Source organism: Dromiciops gliroides, chromosome X, assembly GCF_019393635.1.
Source record: "Dromiciops gliroides isolate mDroGli1 chromosome X, mDroGli1.pri, whole genome shotgun sequence".
NCBI classification, from domain to species: domain Eukaryota; kingdom Metazoa; phylum Chordata; class Mammalia; order Microbiotheria; family Microbiotheriidae; genus Dromiciops; species Dromiciops gliroides.
The window spans coordinates 68,857,478-68,880,787 of NC_057867.1; the positions used below are offsets into that span (position 1 = coordinate 68,857,478).

Consider the following 23,310-nt stretch of genomic DNA (forward strand, 5'->3'; position numbering starts at 1 on the left):
GTCCCTTATGAACATCACTTTCCTTTGATAAGGAGTTCTTCTGGTCATACTTCCTCATTGCCCGAAAATGTTGGGTCACTTACAAAAAGCTGTTTAGGTTTATTCTCTCCTCCACTGTATCATTCTATATATGACTTTTTACTGAGCAGTTAAGGATCTACCAGAGGGACAAAAATGCAAATAGAGAAAACATGCATATCATATGGATTTCATGAATACCATTTGCATTTCAGTTTCTTCCTATCATCAACTAAGAATATCCTCAGTAACTGTCACAAATAATTAATTTTGGAAGCATCTTGGCAACATACGAAACAGACCAACGACATAATGGTCTGATGATAAAGCAGGCTAAAGTAATGCAATGAATACAAAAGTTCCGTGTTCTGTAGTGTGGCCTCTCCGGAATTGTAAAAGGGGCACAATCCCAGAATCTCAGTCATGGAAAGGAGCCCAACTAATACCCATACACACAGTCAATAGATGGGTATCACGCTGGCATATATTGCTCCAATTAAGCAGTTTTTCCTTGTATCAAGCTCAAATCTGCGGCCAATTTATTCTAACTCCTACCCACTGCTCCTCAAGGATCAGACGGTAAATTTAATCCCTCTCTTAATCCCTTCAAATATTTAACAGTATCTATTATAAAACAGTATCACCCAGGCTAAGAATCTACATCTAGTTCCTTCAACCTGGCCCCTCACCACCTGGGAAGCCCTCCGTTTAATGTTTCTTACCAAAGGTGTACCCAGGAGGATAGTAAATATGAGGAAAGTACCACTAACTACACTAAGGGCAAGAGGTAAGAAGCAGCTCATGGGGTGACATCTAAAAAAGCCCAGAAAAGTAAAGTGACTTGCCCAAAATCAAAGAGCTAGTTAGTGACAGGACCAGGATTCAAGTCCAGATCCTGCAACTAGAGTGTTCTCTATTCTGCACTAAATTTCTGTAGCTCATTTAAGTCCAACTACTTTAGAGATTCTCAGTTAGAAATTCATGGGCCTAGGAACTTTTTGCTTGTCCCATCTGAATTTCAGAAGTAGTTATCTTGGGATTCTATTCCCCACTTCCTTTTTCTATAGCCAGAGGAGCTGGAGAGGGACAAAAGAATAAGGAGGCACATGATCTAGTGAAGGCAATGCCCTGCCACCACCCTTGCATTGTCTCCACATAGACTTAGCATGGGCCACACCTAACAACAGCTCTGGCTACCCCAGCTCGCCCCTCCTCCCTAATGTGCTTCCAGGTTGCTATAGGCTTCACTGGCACCTCCTTACTTAGCTCTAAGGCAGGCCAGAGCTTCAGTCTCAGCAGCCTTGAAGAACCAAAAGAAACAGACTCCTCACAGCCATGAGGGACCTGCCTCCAATTCTCTGACGGTATCTAACCACCAGGGCCTACCACTGTCTTTTTCCTCAGAGGAATACAAGCCTTTATTTTCTAAGCAGCTAGGGGGTGCTGCAGTGAATAGAATAACAGAGTTGGGAGTCTGGAAGACTCCTCTTCCTGAGTTCAATCTGTCCTCAGACACTTGCTAGCTGTGTGACCCTGGGCAAGTCACTTCACCCTGTTTGCCTCAGTTTCCTCATCTGTAAAATGAGCTAGAGAAGGAAATGGCCAACCACTCCAGGATCTCTGTCAAGAAAACCCCAAATGGGGTCACAGAGAGTCAGATACAACTGAAAAACAACTGAACTACTTTGCTAGCTCTTTATTTACTACCCTCTTCCTTTGAGGTGGGGGAGGTTTGGGGTTGGTAAAAAAATGACAACTAGACCTGGACCAGAGATTTCCTTAGTATAGGAAACCCACTTAAATTATTAGAAAGCTACCTAGGACAGAAAAACTCTTGGCCAGAATCAGAGGTAACACTTATCTTATTAATAGGAAAAGCTAGGGTTTTAGTAATAACTAAAATCAAATGATTAGGTCTAGAATTTGAAAACTTTACAGTCTTACCTGTTTGGAAAATCGGCAACAAATGTCTCAAGTTCTCCATGATCATAGCTGTGGTCCTGAGTAATCGTATCCCCCAGTCCTTTCAGTATGCTGGGAGGTAATTTGTACGGCATCTGGTGGCTTAGTCATACTCCAACTGAACTCATCAGGTACTTCTGTTCCTTCCTTATATAATCTTTGGTTTCAACTCCCTGTTTATCACTTTGGTTCTGTTTTCTCCATCTCAGACCTTGAGGAGTCCAACTACCTCACGTGAAGTGATTTGGCTCAAGGTCCCAGAGCTTGTAAATGACACAGGTGAAACTAGGACCTGGGCCTCAAAATCTCTCTGTCTCTGATCCTTCCTCCATTCCCCAAACCCCACTGCTTTCTCCCTTAACAGCCAATCAATCAAGAAATAATTATTAAATAGCCAATATGAGAAAGCCACGGTGCTAGGCCCTTCCTGAGAAAGAAATGGCACCTGACCTGAGGGAAATACAAAGCCAGTATAAGGGAACTTGGAAGGGAAGATTGAGGGGATGGGAATGGAGGAGTGATCAGGAAAGGTAACGGGTAGGTGGCAGTTGAATGAAATTTTGGAAAAAAACCATGAGTCCAAGCAGCAGAGGTGAAAAGGGAATACATTCCTGGAATAAGGGACGACAAGTGCAACTGAAAGAAGACAGGAGATGGAGCATGCCCTGAGGATGCGGTTAGGAGGCCAAAAGAATGAAAAACAAAACCAAGGTGTAAAAGCACACTGGGGTACTGGCCGGCAGGCTGGGAAGGACTTGAAATGCTTAAAAAAAAAAAAAAAGAGTTTATATATGTGATTCCAGTGGTAACAGGAAGCTTACAGGGTAAAGGAATGACACGGTGAAGAATAGCTTGGGGAAGAGAAACGACACAGGGAAAACAATTGGAAGGCCGCTGCTCATATACCAAGGCTTGAAGGAACACTGTAAGCTAAGAAATGTCAAATGCTTTAAAAAAATGCCTTTGGGGGAAGAAAATGATTGAAAGAAATGGGAAATAAATGGCTCAAGATTTAAACAGTGTGAAAACATGTACATTTAATAACAAATGCACCATCAGAAAAAGAACATCAGATGTCTAACCTCTGAGGAGCTTTCTGATTCTTCCTGGGCAACTGCATTTTGACTTGGTACTTGTGGATTATGTTCTATGGTGGAGCGTGTTTGGTAAGCATGTTGGCGCTTTCGCTGAGTTCTTCGTAAAGATCTTCCACTACCAGGTTGAAAATCATTCTTCAGTAAAGAAGCGGAGATTAAAGAAATAAGATTTGAATCTCATAAATATTGCATGGATACATCCACAAACCCAAGCAATCAAAGAATGAAAACAAATTATTTAAGAAAATACAAAATAAAGGAAAATGATTAAGATGAACACAAGATTCTGAGGCATAACTTGTTTTTATCTTGAAGCTTTCTTGTTTATAGGACCTCATGATCAAATTAAAGGAAATGCTAAATTTGGCTGTAAGTATTAATTTTGCTGATTAAGCATGAAGAAACAAATGAAAGGAGACTGGAAACTTTAAAAAAATTCCATAGAACAAGTAACTTTCAAAAGAAAGGAGGTGTTTAAGTGGTCCCACTTAAAAAGCAGAATATAACTACATCAAATAGACCATAAAATGATCTTTGACATAAAATACCAAAATACCATAAGTTTTGGAATCAACAAAGGACTAATAAAGAATGTCATAGTTAATTCTAAATTGCATGTGCAAATGGAGAGAAGATGATATCGCCAATCACAAATCATTTGTCATTTGGCTTTTGAATGTGGTCTAATTCGGACATTAAGACACCACTGCCCCAAACCAACCAAGGTTGGACCTAATACTGACAGTTCTATTCCAGAAGGAACTGTGCAAGATACACATTGGATATCTATGGATGATACAAGAGTGAAAAAATCAAAGGATTGAACAGATATACATTTAGATGAGCTATATCAAAGATCTGGAGTAGGAGTGACCTCGAAGGCCATCTAATCCAAAATACTCATTATTTTACTTTTGAGGAAACTGAGGCCTAGGGATGTTAAGTGACTTATCCAATGCCACATGGGGACGAAATATAAAAAAGATGTGAGCCTCAGTCTTTTGAATGCATGCTTTTTATATTCAATCATGAAAGTACCATTAAAGTTTCTGCTACTCACAACTTTAAATGACCACTTTTCAAAAGCAAGTTTAAACGTTATGTAAACTGATGAGAAGGGAAATTTTGAAGTGGCTTTGTTGCTAAGCAAATACTTGGTATCTTGGTATTATTATTATTATTGTTGTTGTTCTTGTTCTTGTTCTTGTTCTTGTTGTTAGCAGGGCAATTGGGGTTAAGTGACTTGCCCAGGGTCACACAGTTAGTTAAGTGTCAAGTGTCTGAGGTTGGATTTGAACTCAGGTCCCTCCTGAATCCAGGGCTGGTGCTTTATCCACTGGGCTACCTAGCTGCTCCCTGGTATTATTCTTATGTTCAAAAAAAAAAAGTCCCATTTCCAATGTGAACAAAAATCTTAGATCACATCTCTCTTTTTTAGGTCATTCTGTCCTTTAACAAACTGGATTAGAAGAAAGAGATTAAGTGGGAGCAGTACCTAAAATTGCTATGAAAATAATTCAATAGCACAAATTCTCTCTCTACAAAAACTACAATACCAAAAGCAGGTGTTAAAACAATAACCACAAACAAAAATAATGAACATGCAAACATTAGATGACCTAGGAATATCTGGAGTGAAGTTATTTTTTTAAGTTACCTAAAATGGCCTTAAGTGACCAATCAAAAGACTTTCTAGGAATTTGGTGTCTGATTCTTTCCATTATGGATTCAATATGCCTATTCCTTTTGCCATTCTAGTCATCCCAGCTTTCCAAAGAATCTGGCTACTCAAAGGCTACCAATTCCTAAAAGTGGAATGAAGAAGGTGCACAACTCTGAATTCAAAGCTTACCAATCACCTTTTAATACAATTCAATTTCAAAGACATTATCTCCCTTAATATCGAGATAATGGGCATGATGCTGATAGGGTGTGACAACCTGGTATGAAAGGGCAACTTAAGAATTATGATGAAATAATGAGAGCATAACTGTACACTGTGACTATATAACCAGAGCCAAATGATAAGAATTGTTAGCCCTGTCTTATAACTATAAGAGAAGTGTTAAAGTACAAATATCCCTATGCCCCAAAACCCCCTAGACACTTGCAAAATAACAACAAAAAAGCCAATGCACCAAGAGCAGAGCTCAGGTATTAGTTATCTGCAAATTCAGTAAATACTAAAAATCGTTATGAGCAAACTCACCCTCTGGATGGTATGAGATGGCTTTCTTTTCTTTTCAAAAGTATAAAGACTAATTTCTCTTTCACCTTTTGCAGCTCGGCAATCTTCCTGTACCCTAATAATGAAAGCAAGTCAAAGGTCAAAATAATTAACTCAAATTCACCAAAATTCATGCTCATATTGGTAGGAGGAATAAATGGCAAAAGCAGTCTTTGAAAGGTAGTGGGAAGAGAGACACACTCATAAGTGATAGGTGTAGCTATGACATGGTCTAACCAGTTATGGAAGACACATTGACTTTTTTCCCCATATAAATATTTTATTATTTTCCAGTTACATATAAGGATAGTTTTCAACATTTGTTTTCACAGGATTTTTAGTTCCAATTTTTTTTCTCCCACCCTCCCTCTCCTCCCTAAGACAGAAAGCAGTCTGATATAGGTTGTATATGTACAATCACATTAAACATATTTCTACATTAGTCATCTTGCAAAAGAAGAATCAGAGCGCAAGGGAAAAACCTGTGAGCATTTTTTAAGTGAAAAACCTCAAAAAGAGGGGAAAAAAACAGTCCAAAAGTAGAAACAGTATAGTTCAATCTGCATTCATAATTCACAGTTCTTTTTTCTAGATGTTGAGAACATTTTCTATCATGAGTTCTTTGAAACTGTTTTGGATTGTTGCACCGCTGAGAAGCGCCAAGTCTATCCCCACTGTTCATCACACAATGTTGCTGTTACTGTGTACAATGTTTTCCTGGTTCTATTACTCTCAGTCAGCATCAGAGACACATTGACTTTAAGGGAGAAAAACACTAAGCTGTTTAGACCTTTTTGACCCAAAGATATCACTTCTGGGCATATACCCCAAGGTCAATAAAAAAGAAAGATCCCATATATGTACCAAAATATTTAATTTTGGTTGAGTACAATTAATGTAATTGCAATTAAAACTAAAAGTAGGTCGTCATCAATTAAGGAGTGACTGACCAAATTGTGTAATAGAAATGTAATTATTATCATATTGTAAAGAAAGAAATATATAAGGAAATCAGAGAAATATATTAAGATGTATCTATACTGGGGCAGCTGGGTAGCGCAGTAGATAAAGCACCATCCCCGGATTCAGAAGAACCTAAGTTCAAATCCAGCCTCAGACACTTGACACTTACTAGCTGTGTGACTCCTAGAGGACTTCAATGTTGACACTAAAATCCCTAACTTCAAGGTTCCTCAATTTCTATTCTCATGACCTACTATTCTCTCTGCTCTACTTCAGCTACAGAGAGCTGGGCATGCCCTTAGATCATGCCATTACCCACCAATATTCTTCTTGCATGTTCACAAACTCCAAAATTCCCTTCTTTAGGAGATTGTAAATTTTCTTCATTTTATCTTTCCCTGTTCCTTACAACCCCATAGCCTGTTCCTCACCTTCAATACAACCTCCAATCCCTCCACCCCCCAGTTCTGTCCCAAGCCATTACCCCTGCACTGGCAGCACTCTTGCTTCCTTATCTTGATCCCTTGGTGAACCAGTTTGACACTGGCCCTAAGAGATGTCACCAATCAGGCTTTGCCCATGTCAAATCTTGGATTACTCCTACCATCTGTTACCTTCCTGCTCCAAGTCATGTACTGCTGCAGTGCCAGATAATCAAAAGATTGTTCTGACTGGGTCCATTACGAATCTCAATTAAGTCCTCATGAAAGCAATGCAACCTTTTCGCGCCTTCCTAAGCGATTCACCATCCCCTAACTATGTGAAAAGTTATTCTTGCACATACCTCCCAAGCCCTTCCTCTACCACTTAGCTGAGGACCTGGCCTCACACTGCCCTGAAAAAGAGGTGGCCATTTTCCAAGAGCTCCCTCTTCTCTCCTCCCAGATATCACCTCACACTATCTCATCCTTTGCTTCTGTGTCACATGAAGAAACAGCCCTTATCTTTGCCCCTTGCCACACCTTTCCACACATCCTTGATCTCATTCCATCCATCCCTTCTTCCTACCTTCTCTAGTCTCATTAAAGGTAGCTCCCAGTTCCCTAGGATCACAATAGAGGTATCATCTTTCACTCCTTACAATCAGCCCTTAAATCCAATACCACTTCCACATCATCATCCATGTAGGTCCCCTCTCTCCTCTGACCCTGCCATCACCCTGGCACAAGCCTTCATTGCTTCATTGCTTCAGCAAACTATTACAACAGCCTTCTGGTCTCCTACCCTCTACTCAGCCAGCCTCAAGGAGCAAATAGAAAGTCTTCTGCATGGCTTTTAAAGCCCTTCCTAAACCTGCCTCACCCTACCTTTCCAGTCTTCTTACAACATACTTCATTCTACATACTCTACAAGCCACTGACTCCATCTGCACTCTTGGCTGCTCCTTGAAGAAGACATTCCATCTCCCAATTCTTTTTTTTCCCCCATGCCTCACTTTGCTCAGGTCTCAGCTAAAATATCACGTTCTAAAAGAAGCGTTTTGCAAAATTCTTAGTGTTATTTCCTTCTCTCGGAGACTACCTGTGTCATACAGAGTTATTTGCATGTATCCCCTCCTCATGAGAATATCAGTTTCTTGGAAGCATGTTTACAAGGCTCTGTTCTTGGTCCTCTTCTCTCTCTACACTATCTTGTTTAGTGATCTCATCCCCAACCACAGGTTCAAATATTTTGTCTCTGCAGATCTCTCTTTTTCTAGCCCCAATCTCTTTCCTGACCTCTGGTCTCCCATCACAAACTACCTCCTGGATATCTTTAACAACAGACATGTCCAAAAGTAGAACTCATCTTTTCCCCAAAAACCTTCCTCTTTCTAACTTCCCTAGTACTACTGAGGGGAGCACTATCATCCTAGTCATGCAGACTCACAACCTTGGTATCCTACTCATCTAGCCCATGTATACAAACTGTTTCTACCTTCACAATCTCTCATACGTTTCTTTCACTGCACTCACATAGCCACTACCCTGATGTCCCTCATCCCCTTGGGTCTATACTACTGCAAGTGCCTCAAATCCCTTCCTACTCCAGTCCATCAGTTGCCAAAGTATTCTTCCTAAAGTGCAAGTCTGACACATTATCACTACCACCCCTTTACCCATTAAAAAACCTTAAATAGGGGCAGCTAGGTGGCGCAGTGGATAGAGCACCAGCCCTGGAGTCAGGAGGACCTGAGTTCAAATCCGGCCTCAGACACTTGACACTTACTAGCTGTGTGACCCTGGGCAAGTCACTTAACCCCAACTGTCTTACTAAAAAACAAAACAAAACAAAACAAAAACCTTAAATAGCTCCTGATTATGGACAGGATCCAATGTACTACATTACATTAACTCTCAAACACATATTCCATCTCCCAACTCTGGGCCTTTCCACTGACCTTCCCTCCTCATGTCTGATTTCTGGCTTCCTTCAAGACTTAGCTCAAATCTCACGTTCCCTTACACTGCTGGCGCTGACCCAGCAAAATCACCTCCTTTTTAGTTAGTACATATCATCCATTTAACTCTGTACGGATCTTGTATATACTGCTGTTGCTGCGTTCTCTCACCTCCTTGAGGGCAGGGACTGTGTTTATTCCTTTCTTTATTTCCTCAGGGCTATAGTACTGTGTCTGCCATAGAGTAGAAGTGCTTAATGAATGCTTCATAACTGACAAAAAGAATTAATGAAAGGAAGCTGAACTCAGATCAAATGCTATCATACTTCTTGGTCCCTGAGGAGAGATGATAAAATGCTTTCTCTCATCTCAATAGAGAAGCACTGGACTATGAATACAAAATGTTGCTTATGGCTTTCAGAAGCTACATCAGGTTGTGTGAGACGAATTAGGACATGACTGTGGTATATAAATCTAATCTGGGAAAGAAAAAAGGGACTAAGACATGGGATGAGGTAAAGGTGAAATGATTTCTCTACTCACATGGCCAAGGATTCAAATTATTAATCACCTATACCCTGAATTCCTCATTTCTCCATGGTCCTCTCTTCTGCATATAAACGTAATATTGCTTGTGGCCAATTACCTGCAATCAATACCTCTATCAAAGAAACCTATTATTAAAAGGTGTGGTAAAGAACTGGCCACAATGACAATTGTGAATTATCTGTAGATGGTTCTTTGTGCTAGACTTGTCACATACTTGTCACATAGAACTTTACTTTCCAGGAAAGTATTTGCTCAAAGAATAATAAAGTAGAATGGTATGTGAGTAAATATTAAATGGTAATGATTAATAAATTATTAATAGAATCTGGAGTAAGAATTACTTCATGTAGATGGATAATAGAATAAATGTCATAGGGAAGGGAATCAGTTAACAATAGTAATAACGAAAAAGAGAAAAGGGGGGGATTGTACAAAAAATATTTATAGCAACTCTTTGTGGTGGCTAAGAATTGAGAATCAAGGGAATGTCCATCAACTGAGGAATGACTGAAGAAGCCGTGGTATATAATTGTGGTGGAATGGTCTTCTGCTATAGGAAATGACAAACAGGATGATCCCAGAAAAACCTGGAAAGACTCATGAATTGATGTATAGTGAAGTAAGCAGAGCTGGGAGGACATTGTGCAGAGGACAATGAGCAATTGTAAATGACTAACTACTCTGAGCAATGAAATGATCCAAGACAATTCCAAGGGACTAATGATGAAGCTTACTATCCAACCGCATAGAAAACCTGATAAAAAGAGCACTTGTGGATTGTACATATATAACCTGGTTGCTGTCTTGTGGAGGGGAGAGGAAAGGGAAGGAGGGAGAAAAATTTGGAACTCTAAATCTTAGGAAAATGAATGTTGAAAACTACAACACAAAATTAAAACACTTCTGGTGGAATAAAAATAAATAAATTGATTGATTGATTGATTGATTGACTTAAAAAAAAATTTACTTCATGTGACACTATAACAATGCAGGATTGATACTCAACTAAAAAAAGTGAACTCAAAGCAAAGTATGAGATGATCCCAACTGCTAACTTACCGACTAATACCAGGATTTAGTTCATTAACCACTACTCTTCGGCTCCACGACATGAAATCCCTCTGAGTGGCCACCTGACTTCGAGAAGAACCATGTGTTGGTTGGACACTTTCCATCTGAGCACTGGTTCGGAATCCAATATTTGAGGGAGAGGCAAAGTCCATATTTGGAGTTCTCAGAGCTAAAAAACAGACAAAAATGACACTTTTCCTATAAAGTTCCCAACCCAAACTGAAAATGAAATGTAGGCTTCTATGATGGTGTCAATGATGACATGGATATCTGTCCATGTATATAAGAATGGGGAAATGAAAAAGACTGATGCATAACCAACAGTACAAAGATGAATAAAAAGTGACAAGAAATTAGATTCTCCAGATATTTTTATCTAATAGGCATACAGCCAACTGTAACCTAGACAAGTGGAAAACTCTACTCATAAAAAAATTAAGACTGACTGCAGTTAGATATTATTTAGGTCTGGGGACAGCTAGGTGGCACAGTGGAGAAAGCACCGGCCCTGGATTCAGGAGGACCTGAGTTCAAATGCGGCTTCAGACACTTGACACTTACTAGTGTCTTTTCTTGTTGTTGTTGTTGTTGTTGTTGTTGTTTTGGGTTTTTATGCGGGGCAATGAGGGTTAAGTGACTTGATCAGGGTCACACAGCTAGTAAGTACCAAGTGTCTGAGGCTGGATTTGAACTAAGATCCTCCTGAGCCAGTGCTTTATCCACTGCACTACCTAGCTGTCCCCTATTTAGGTCCTTTCAATGGATAAACAGTTCTTTGAAGCTCTAACACAAGGGAGGTCCTCCAAGGGAGGAGAGTATGGTGGATTTTGATGATCTAGATGCAAACTCCAGCTCTGCTACTTACTACCTAATGTAACCTTGGACAAGTCAGCTATTAATGAGACCCACTGTGGGTCTCAGTTTCTCCACCTGTAAAATGAAGGGGCCAGACTGGATGACTTTAAAGGTCTCTACTCTCTCTAAATTTCAATGAGTCACCAAGCATTCTTCCATGACTTCTAGTAAGAGAAAAAAAAAGCTATTTGATGGCAGAGATCATTGGCCTTTGATATCTTTTTCTAACACTGAACAACACAATAAAGAATATGTTTCACAGATAAGAATATTAAAATATTAATGGGACACAAAATAAAGGATCTAATCTAAATTTTATCATGTCGGAAGAAACAGACATTTTATATTATTTATGTACATACACACATACACACACACACACATTGGGTGGGTGGGTGGGTGTGTGTGTGTGTGTGTGTGTGTGTGTTGGTGCCTACAACTCAGTTTGCTCCAGATTCAGAAAATATATTTGGGTTTAAAGCTCCAAATGATCTAAAGTAAAGAATCATTTCTATGACACTTGTAAGAGATGTGTGCACAATTCCCCTGTCCAAATCAGATATGGGCCTAACACAATATAAATCAACCAAAATTATATTCATTTGTTATCAGGCTACAAGAAACCTAGAATACCTAAAAGATGCATTCCCACTATGTCAGTACAACAAAATATTAGTCCTTCCAACATTTCCAGCAAGAAGCACAACGTTTAAAAACTGATACTTTGCTACTTATTCTTGACACTGGATGTACTGAAATACTGATATGAACACAATACTTTTGCCTTAAATACATTTCCCATATTTTGGGGAAAAAATATAACACATAATAACCACATGAGAGCAATTTTGTCACTTTCAGCCATTTTAAAGGAGTGAATGAAAATTAATTCAGCAGTTGATTCTATTTCTTAAAAAGCTTATTATATGCTCTTCAGTGTTCAACTTTTGTAAATGTGGTTTTTAAATACAAAAGTCAAACAAATGCACCTTAAAACATTCAAGAAGACACATTCAGAATGTAGGTTTTTAAAGTCCTGAAGATTAAGGTTGAGGAGCCTTAACAGATAAACCTTTTGTGCCCTTTTTTTAGTCAGTCAACATTAAGTGTCTCTTATGGGCCAGGCCCTCTGCTAAGTGCTGGGGATACAAACGGAAAAGCAAGGCAGGCCTTGGCCTTGAGGAGTTCACAATCCAATGGGGGATGTAAAGGGATTCTCATTTTTCTTGTCCATACATTTATAAAGGCTAAAACTATGGTGCTACCATGGAAATACTTCAAAATAGCTACAGAAGAAGTAAACATTTGGAAAGAATCAAAAATTTCCAAATGCCTTCCATCACAATCAACCCTACTCAGGCAAACACAATGGCAAAAGGCATTACAAATTCAACATGATAACTATAAATACATACCTCCATTAAGAGAATATGGTCTATTAGTAGGAATAAATGAACTTCCTTCTTCATTAAACAGTCTTAAGTCCTGCTCTCTCTGCAGTTCCCTGATCATTCCATCAAGAATATGCCCATCTTGATCAGTGGTTTGTTGACCAATCACCTGTTCTATCACTTCACCATCACCTTTTTTAGAACAAAAAAAGAAAAAAAATCCCACACATCACATCAAAGTAAGTATTCAGTAAGCATCTATTAAGCCACTAAAATGATGCAGGCAGTATTAGGTCTAAGGGGCACAAGGACAAAAAAGTCAAAGACTGCTCTCAAGGATCTACATTCTAGACACAATCTTAAAGAAAACATTAATACAATTAATAAAACATTAATTTTTACAAACCTCAGTTCAAACTACCATATGTAAAGTCCTATTTAGTGCAGTGATTTTTTTTAAAATGCAACCAATTAGAGAAGTTCTAAAACGTGATGTTATCATCATTTCTCTCATCCCAAAGTATGTTCCATTGACTGAGTAAAGAGGAACATTTTAAAATTCATTTTTACAAGCAAATGACAGAGCAAAGGGAAAAAGAAGGTGCTACTTAATGAAACTCATGTGAAATTAAGATTACTTTGTATTTCTTTTATGACTACTTTTGGAAATACCAGAAATGGTAGGTGGTATGGGTTTCTTTTATCTCCCATAAATATGACATTGGGATATGGGGGACATCTGTCTCCCAACTTGAAAAACTACAGAAATCCCTCAACATCATTTTCAGTCTCCAGCTCCAAAACACAGACAAACAGCCATTTCGAGATTGAGGGTTAGGAATTCTTTTTCTCTACTTACAATTTAGAGACTCAGAAAACTGAAATTTCCAACCAGGTGGCACAGTGGAGCAAAAGAGGGCTGAAGCTAGAAGCAGATGACCCAAGTTCCTATGTGGCCTCAGATACCATGAGAACCTGGGAAAGGTACTGAACCACTGACCGCCTCAGTTTCCTCATCTGTAAAATGAGGATAATAGTATCTACTTCCCAGAGGAGTTGTGAGGATCAAGTGAGATAATCTTTGCAAACTTTAAAGGGCTATATAAATGCTAGTTATTCTTTATTATTAAGTAATGAAGTCTGGCTAAAGGAAACATAAAACCCATAAAACGATACAAAAGCTTTGTTGATCAAAGCTAGCACTCACGGGGCAGCTAGGTGGCACAGTGGACAGAGCACTGGCCCTGGATTCAGGAGGACCTGAGTTCAAAACTGGCCTCAGACACTTAACACTTACTAGCTGTGTGACCCTGGGCAAGTCACTTAACCCCAATTGCCTCACACCAAAAAAAAAAAAAAAAAAAAAAAAGCTAGCATTCTGAACTGGATTTGGAAGTAAATGCAGCTAGGGACAGCAGAAGTCTTTGGTCAATGTTCCTAAGTAAGAAAGCCATTATATTTGCCCCACCTTGGGAAAGTCTTATTTGTGCAGACTGTCCTACTCCCACACACCAGGTTCCTCTGCTAAGGCAAAGCAATCACGGTGAGATCAGTAACAACTCAACACCGTTAACACTGGCAGGGATTTATTACTTTGGATTTTGAAAACAATTTAAGAGTCAGCATACCATTAGCAATGTATCCCAGTTGTGGAATAAGGTGTTGATCCTTACAATGTTCCCGGCCTGGTACCAGCCTTTGGAATTTTGTAGGGTGAGGATTGCCATCCACATCCACCAAAAATGGGGGAGGCATCAAATGAGGGGCTTGTTGGGTCTGTTCATCCAATACGTAGTTGTTAGCATCTCGAATAAGGGGCCGATAATCCGTATGGAAGAACATCTGATCTGGAACCTTGATAAGAGATTATTGAGTAATTAACATACCAATACATTATATATCAGCACTTCAGTTCAGTCCTGGAACTCATATATTCCAAAGTAAGCATGTTTTCCATTTTCAACACCTGAAAATCCCTAGCCAATCAATCAACAAGTATTTATTAAGTATCTATTATGCATAAAAGAGACTATACTAAGTACAGAAGAAACAAAGCTAAAAATCAAATAATCCTTGCCTTAAATGAGTTAACAACATCAAAAATAAAATGGGGGAAGGGGGGGAACCTAGGAGAGACTTCATGGAAAACATGCCACTTGATCAGGGCTTTCAAGTAAACACAAGATTCTAAGAGGCAGAAGTGAAGTTCCAGTACATTCTAGGCCTACAAGACATTAGGTGCAAATGTGGACTGTTATGGATGAGAAACAGCAATACCACCATTTTGGCTACAGCGGAAAGTACAAGAATGAGAGCAAAGAATGTCTAATAAGGTTAGAAAGGTAGTTTGTTGAAAGCCAACTGAAGGGCCTTAAGAGAAAGAAAGGTCCTCATTTTTTATTCTAGAAGGAAGGAGCCTATAGCATGGGAGTTTCCTGGGTAGGAAGTCACACTTGCATTTTAGAAAAATCACTGGAAGCTCGCTATAGGAGGCCAGGAAACTAATCAGAAGAGTGTAAGAACTTACAGTGTAAGAACGCAGGCAAGAGGATCACCTAGACAAAGGTGCTGGATATGCAAGCTAACAGAAGGGGACATCTATGAGCAATGACAAGATCTGGCAAATGACTGCTTGTGCAGGGCAAGGGCAAGGGGAGAGGAATCAAAGACAACAGTGATGTTGGGAAATTGGGTTAATGGAAAGGCTAGGCTGTACCCACTGACAGAATGGGGAGATCAAGAAAATTGCCGAGAGATTTTGGGATCGTGCCTAAGGCCTTATTTTCATCACCTGTTTCCCAAATCTTTAGAGTGATCAAATAAAAGTACATTGAGTAATAACATTATTGTATAATTTTACATTTTTTCTATTCTATATTCAAACACTTTATGAGAATAAATGAACTCTGTCAAACATTCTCTAATAGAGGGATGTCTCAGTAAAATTAAGTATGTCAGTATTACTTTTTAAAACAAAATATTGTATACCTCAACATACCTTCCTGATTCTGAGGGTAAGTATTTCTTTTCCACAAACCTAGGATGTAGTTTTATGTAAAACACTTTACATGTGCAAAGAGGAACATCTAATAAATGTGTTTATTATGAGCAATCTGTAGTAATACATTCAATTTTTGGGGTCCATATTTTAAAAAGGAGGGGAAAGGGGCAGCTTGGTGGTGCAGTGGATACAGCACTGGCCCTGGAGTCAGGAGGACCTGAGTTCAAATCAGGCCTCAGACACTTAACACTTACTAGCTGTGTGGCCCTGGGCAAGTCATTTAACCCCAATTGCCTCACAAAAAACAAAAAACAAAACAAACAACAACAAAAAAAAAAAGGAGGAGAAATCCAGAAGAGCATGACCGGCCTCAAGGCACCAGGGACTGACTAGGGATGTTTAACTAGAAAAGAGAAGAATGAAAGGGGGGGGGGGGGTGTTGGTGTTGAACAGAGGGAGATGATGGGATGGTTTCTTCTCTTGAAACATTTGTAGGGTTGTAACATCAAGTGAATAATCCATTCATGAGACCTCAGAATTTAGAGCTGGAAGGGATTTTCAAGATCATTTAAGTACAACCTGATCCTCTCATGTTACAGATGAATAAAGGAAGGTGGGAGATTGTACCCTTCCTTTCAGCTGGTCATCCTTCACTTTCTTTCTACTCACTAACAACACCTTGCAATCTTGCTTCTGACCTAAAATTGAGTAAAAAGCCCCTGTGTCTCCAACAACTTCTTAATTCCTAAATTCATGGCCTCTTCTCAGACTTCTTATTGACCTTTTTACAGCATGAGAAACTCTTATCCATCAGGCCTCCTCCCTTCTTTCCTCGTTCTCTTATCTGCCTTACCTGACCCCTTCTTCTAGGCCTGCTTTCTGGATTACCATCTGTCCCCTACCCCCTGCATATGCATCTGTATCTCAGGATTCTGCCCTGACCTCCTTATCTTCTCTCTGGGTCAATTTATCAGCTCCCATGGATTTAATTATAATCTCACTGCAGATGACTAACTCCAAGTCCCATTATTATTCACCATAAATCACAATTCTCTAACTTCCCTCTCTCTCCATCAAGGGCATCACTGTGTTTCCAATCACCTCAGTATATAACCTGAGAATTGTCTCAAGCCTTTCCTTAGACTTTCTCATACCCAAATAGTTGCCAAATTTTGTCAATTCAAACTCAAAAAAAAAAAATCTCTAATTTATCCCTTTCATTCTATTCCTATAGCCACTATATGAAGCTCAGGCTTTAATTACCTCTCACTTCTCAATAGATGTCTGTCTTTAGTCTTTCCCTTTGGGAAGCTATCATTCATATAGTTTTTGGGTAAGGCAACTGGGGTTAAATGGGGCTAACAGTACCTGCCTCCCACAGTACTTGTTAGCAACAAATGAGAAAGTATTTGTAAGGCATTTATCATAGTGTCTGGAACAGAGTAGACACTATATAAATTCTTGTTTCCTTTGTATACTTTTTGCATTTACTTATCCAGGTGCAACTTTGTAAACCCGGGGCCAGTACTGTTTTCATTTTTATCCCTATATTCACAGTGTCTTCCTATCTAGTGTTTTTTCTAGCGCCGTTTCATGAACTCGACCAAGGGTGTAATACACTAGCATCCGAGTGCAGCAGAACCAGATGTAAATGCAATTGGGAATTATCTTACAAAATCAACAAAAATCTGATACAACAAAGATAATGCTAATATTGTACCACTGAGTAGCCAGTTTCATCTGGACAATGAATGCTTCCTTCTTGCTGACCCTGAATGATTCAGATCAAGGGATAGAAATCAGAGAGAGGAAGAATTAAGCTCCATGGGGAAGAATTTTCCACCAATGGAACAGATTGCCTCATAAAGTATTAAATTCCCAGATACTCAAAGTGTTCAAAGAAAAGGTGGATAATTAATTATGATTATTATAATTAACTTTAAAAGGGTTTACTCCATAGGGTAGGAGGTCTGACTATGTAATCTCTGCAGTACCCTTCTATGGAGAAATTGCATTACTCAGAGCTGAAGTGACTTGCTCAAGTGGCAGAGGCAGAGTCAAACCCAGGTAGATACCACAGCAGGTTCACTAACAGGTAAAAGAAATCATGGAAATACCTTCCAAGTCACCAGCTGATTTTCTCCAAAGAGCACTATTATGGTGTTCTCTCAGCAAGGGAATTATTATATATACTTTAACGACTACATTGGCCCTACAGTTTAGTATGAATTTTCCAAGGGGCAACATTTTCATTCTATATATTATAAGCAACACACAATTACCATCTAGAATCTATAAAGACTCACCTGGAAAAAAAAAGTTTCAAGTAAACTCCAAAATATTTCCAGGACAAAAATAGGAAGAACAAACCCTAACCTTTTCATAGTCTCTATTGCATCCAAAACCAAACAGCAGCAAATGTCCATGAGAATCTGTACAGGCAAAATGTTGCCCATCTGGTGAGAACTTGCAATCAAATACAGCACCATGGCCTTGGCCCTCAATCTGAAAGAAAAGGAATCCAAAATGAATTTTAAAACAATAACAAGAACAACAATAGCTAACATGTATATGGCACTTATTATGTGCTAAATGCATTATGAATGTCATCTCATTTGATCATCACAACCACCCTGGGAGGCAGGTGCTATTATGAACTCTATTTTACAGATGGGGAAACTGAGGCAAACAGAAGTGACCTGCCATGGGGCACAAAGCTATCAATTAAGTGCCTGAGGCTTTATTTGAACTCTGGTCTTCATTACTCCAGGCCCACAGTGCTGTCAGTTCTGAATACCCCTTTGTTAATATGGTCTCCGATTCATCAGTAATCCAACATGCTCTAAAGCTACCGACTTGGGTATGTATAGTTCTAAGTGGTGAAGTCACAGACCCATAGAATTTGAGTTGGAAAGCACCATAAACATCATTAAGCCCAAAAGCCTCCTCATTTGAAAGATGAGAAAAACCAAAGCTCACTCAGCCACTCATATTGGCCCACATCTATATAGGTAGGAAATGGAGAGCCCAGGGATTAATTCCAAATCCAGTGTCTTTCCCTATAAAAATCCTGAGACTCAAGGTTATTACTTGCCTGTGTGTATGTTAGAGCTGGATTTCAAACCCAGGTTTCCTGACTCCAGATTCAGTCAAAAACCTTTCAAGTCTACAGTACTTTATTTATTTATTTATTTATTTTTGGTGAGGCAATTGGGGTTAAAAGTGACTTGCCCAGGGTCACACAGCTAGTAAGTGTCAAGTGTCTGAGGCCGTACTTGAACTCAGGTCTTCCTGAATCTAGGGCCAGTGCTTTATCCACCACGCCACCTAGCTGCCCCTAAAGTATTTTATTAAAATGAAATGTTTTAAAATGTCCCCCATTTCATTCAAAATAAAAAGCCCATATGAACTGGTTAATTATCAGTATACCTATGAGGGCAGCTAGGTGGCACAGTGGATAAAGCACCGGCCCTGGATTCAGGAGGACCTGAGTTCAAATCTGGCCTCAGACACTTGACACTTACTAGCTGTGTGACCCTGGGTAAGTCACTTAACCCCCATTGCCCCACCAAAAAAAAAAAAAAAAAAAAAAGGATCTCATCAGTATACCTATGCTATCTGATCACAACCAAGCTTTTTCTCTGGTGTTAGAAGAGGAATTCCATCTGGGGTTTCTAAAAGTGCCACTTTAGAATTAAATGACTAGGGGGCAGCTAGGTGGCGCAGTGGATAGAGCACCGGCCCTGGAGTCAGGAGTACCTGAGTTCAAATCCGGCCTCAGACATTTGACACTTACTAGCTGTGTCAAAAAAACTTACCCTTGGCAAGTCACTTACCTCCAACTGCCTCACCAAAAAAAAAAAAAAAAAAAGAATTAAATGACTAGACAGCTATGAAGAGAAGTTCCAAAAACCCTACTGACTTTGTTTGGCTCAGATGTGACAACTAATCAAGGAATGATTCCATGACCCCTTTAAAACTGGTTTTCAGTGTGATGTGGAAAGGTTTTTCCAAATGCAACTAACCAGCACAAAGAAAGAATAATCACTCTCAATTTTCTCAGATTTGTTCCAAGTTTCCCTTTGAAAAGGAAATTAAAATGCTCATCATCCCATGTATCACAGACTTTGTTAATAACATCTTGGTTTATTCGAGGGGAAAGTCTGTTTGTTTGTTTGTTCCTTTTTAGCAACTCACAACATACCAAACCAAATTTCTCAGTAAACATTAACTGAGTATCTATCTACTAAGAGTTGTGTATTTTATCTATCTTCCAATGTATCTCAATGACTTAAAAATTCCCTCCAAGAACAGAGATCAAAAGCCATCCCTTAGTGGCCCCATTCTGTGCAAGTCTTATTCACACTCTAGAATAAATCAGCCACAGGGGCACAGGAATGTTTCCTCCCAAATGACACATGGACTATCAGCTGGTTATTACTTTCGTTATTAACCCTTCTTTTTTCTGGTCAACCATTCATACGTTTTCAGGAAAAGACATGAAATATCTGACTTAGTACTTTAAAAATGCTATTTCCCCAGAGTCAGTTTTTTAAAAAATCATCTTCACAATCATATAAAAAGCAACTAATTGCTTTTAGATTTTTAAAATTTTTTGACTTGCTTGAAAATGCACATAGGTCATCTGGAAATGAGCACACATTATTATTATTATTATTATTACCAAGTCATCTTCCACAACCCTTTTATTATATTCATTCTAATAGAAATCAGTACTGATATGATATAAAACTCATATAGGTTGTTTTAAGCAACCCAGGCTTCTCTCACCATGTTAAAATAATTTCGAATTTTGGTTCCTCGGTCAAGGTCCCAAATAAAAATGTTCCCATCATGACCTGCAGAAAGCATGATCCTTTGGTCAAATGGATGTGCTTCCAAAACGAACACTTCATCATCGTGTCCCTATGGTACAAACAGAATTTAAGAAGAAACATCACCATTTGCTTTCTGTCCTCCACCCAAGGCCCAGGAAGAGGTTCATTCAGAGAATGCACAGTGAAACTGGCGATCACAAGCAATGCAGACACAGACATTTACATACAAATTAAAAGGTACAGGTAGGTAACCTTTCACATGCCAACAATTTCTGAGGAGTATATTTAGAACCAAGAACATCAAATGGAAGTCAAGAAATCAGACAGCTGAAATAAGCACACCTCATGAATACAATTCTGAACAGTGGAGCGGGTATTTCCCAGTCTCGCTGTTTACAGGGCCACAGAAAACTAGACAACAATGGTCTTTTAGTGACCATGCTCACAAAGACAAAACCTGAGTTTCTTTCATTCCCACGTTATATAAGCAGCTGCATGTTTTCAATGATAACTCAAAAAACTGAATTCAGTGAATATCACAACCTATCCATTAGATACTACTTTTTATTTTACTCTTCCCTTTCTGACCCAAGGGAACATTGTCCCTGGAGGCCCCGAAGGAAAAGGCCAGGGTTTCACAAGTACCTTCTTTAGGAAAGATTGTTATATAAGCAAGCCCCCTCTGGAACAATCAAGAGCTTACAGATCTGCAGGTGCCTAATTACTGCCTTAGCCAACCATGTACGGCAATAACAGGAATGGAGCACTTTGCTGTGACACTTTCAGGTTCACAGGGTTCTTCCTTATAATGCCACAGTGCAGCTATTACATGTATATGTAATGTACCATCTGTACATATAGTCGTCTTCTACCCAAAAAAAGCTCCTCAAGTGCATGTGGAGAAATGATGAGTGGACCCCAGGTCCAGTAAGTTTCAGAGGGGATATTCATTTCAGGTCTCTTTTGATTCAAAGGACAATGCTCCTTCCACTCCATGACTAATATGACACTAAATGACCCAATACCCCTGTCCTTACCAAAAGAATAGTCCATTATATAGGAATGCTCTGTGAACAGGTCTAGAAATACTGAATGTAAACATGGCAGTAAAAGTCTTTTAAATGACTATCATAAACAATGGGGTTCAAATAACAAAACTAGGCCTAAGTCCCCACAGGTGTCCCTTAGTAAAAATTCTTTGTTGTTCTAATTTAGACAACATTAACTGGCTTCTCTCGAATTCCATCAAATCAGGATAAATACTAATGTGCTGCTTCACTCATGTCCACTGAGAGGATAGAGGGGGCAAGGTCCATTTTGCCCTACCATAAAAGCACTTACCTTTTACCTCTACCTGCTTCAACCAGTTTCCCCAAATCTAAGTCCGAAACATTCCTACGTCACCCTCCCTCCCCCACTTCCCCCCAAAATCATGGACTTTAGTGGTAAAGAGATGCACAAAGATACTTCTTAAACTTAAACTGCTACAGAAAAGGCATCTTGGTGTTGTCATTATCTAGTTCTTCCAATGGGCAATGACTAGAAACTCAGTATTGTCATAAAATAACAAATTAACCAAAGAATGTGGGTATACCATTGAGTACATTACGATCTAATTCTGCCTGTATGACAGACACACCATAGCTACCAGCAAGATTTGAGAAGATGTGAAACAGGCAGTTTTCAAAGGAAGAAATCCAAACTATTCACAACCATATGAAAAAACGTTTCAAATCACAGTTAACTAGAGCAACGCATAGTAAAGCAAGCCTTTGCTTCTACCTGATACCCATCACAAATCGGCCAAGAGGACAAAAGAAAAAAATAACAAACGGAGGGGCTATGTGCCAACAGGCACATTAAAGGACCACTGGTACAGTAGCAATAGTTCAGCTATTCTGAAAAGCAATTTGGAATTATGCCCACAAAGTGCTAAACTCTCCATAACCTTTGACTACACCATTACCAGGCCCATACCTCAAAGAGAGCAAAGAAAAAAGGAAAAGGATCCATATGGCCAAAAATATTTATGACATTTCTTTTTGTAATAGTCAAAAACTGAAAACTAAGGGGAGCCCAACTATTACAGGATGGTTACCCAAATGACAGCACATAAATAAAAACCTTTAAAAAATGATCCAGCTGTGGGATTGCACATATATAACCTATATCGGATTGCTTGCTGTCTTGGAGCAGGGGGAGGAAAGAGGGAAGGAGAAAAATTTGGAAAAAAATCTTATAAAAACAAATGTTGAAAATGGTCTCCGGGAAACTAGAAAGATCCCTATGAAGTGAAGTAGAGCAAACTGAGCATAACAAGTTTAACTCATAAAATAATTACATTATAGGGTCAAAAGGACTAAAAATGTCCCACATCTCCCACAAAGGTGATGAACTTAAAATGGAGAATGAGACATTCATTTTTGGATATGGTAAAATCTGGGGATTTGTTTTGCTAAACTATGTATATTTAATTTTTAAATTGTTCAAATGGGGAGGGAGAAGTGGGAAGGACAGATGATAAATGTGTAAAGAATAAAAAAAAAAACACATTAGAGAAAAAAGAAAATATTTATCTGAAGGTAAAATAGGAAAGGGCAGTCTTTCATAGCAGGCCAAAGAGTGGTTTTGTTGAAAAAAACTTCAAAAAAAGATCAAATTGTTACTTAATGGAAAACCTCATTTAAGTTTGGGAATATAGTTTCCTTATTTTTCATTTAAAAAATGAGGCAACTACTTACATTTGCAAACAAGTTTCTTGGAAATGGGTTTTTTAATACACAAGATTTCTATAGGTGCTTTGAGATAAAGGGTCCAGGATTTCTTAGTTGGGGGAAGAAAAATGCTGTTATTCATCAATACTTGGCTTTTAGTATGACAATTTGTTAAGACTTCTAGTATCATCATCTTATTGCCATGGTCAGGCTACTCTAAGCATGTCCTCCCTTCTCCTATCTG

The 23,310-nt window shown here is 39.0% G+C and overlaps 1 protein-coding gene across 1 annotated transcript in view; it reads right to left on the minus strand.

Annotated features, from left to right (window-relative positions):
- Positions 1 to 23,310, minus strand: part of BRWD3 (bromodomain and WD repeat domain containing 3) — a 111,912-nt gene that overhangs the window by 34,188 nt on the left and 54,414 nt on the right. Inside the window, exons 15-21 of the mRNA XM_043974924.1 lie at positions 20,306 to 20,440; positions 17,891 to 18,019; positions 14,142 to 14,367; positions 12,538 to 12,705; positions 10,256 to 10,436; positions 5,287 to 5,380; positions 3,063 to 3,212 (exon numbers count right to left, since the gene is read on the minus strand). Coding sequence (XP_043830859.1) covers positions 3,063 to 3,212; positions 5,287 to 5,380; positions 10,256 to 10,436; positions 12,538 to 12,705; positions 14,142 to 14,367; positions 17,891 to 18,019; positions 20,306 to 20,440 — 1,083 coding nt within the window. The remainder of the gene's footprint in view (positions 1 to 3,062; positions 3,213 to 5,286; positions 5,381 to 10,255; positions 10,437 to 12,537; positions 12,706 to 14,141; positions 14,368 to 17,890; positions 18,020 to 20,305; positions 20,441 to 23,310) is intronic.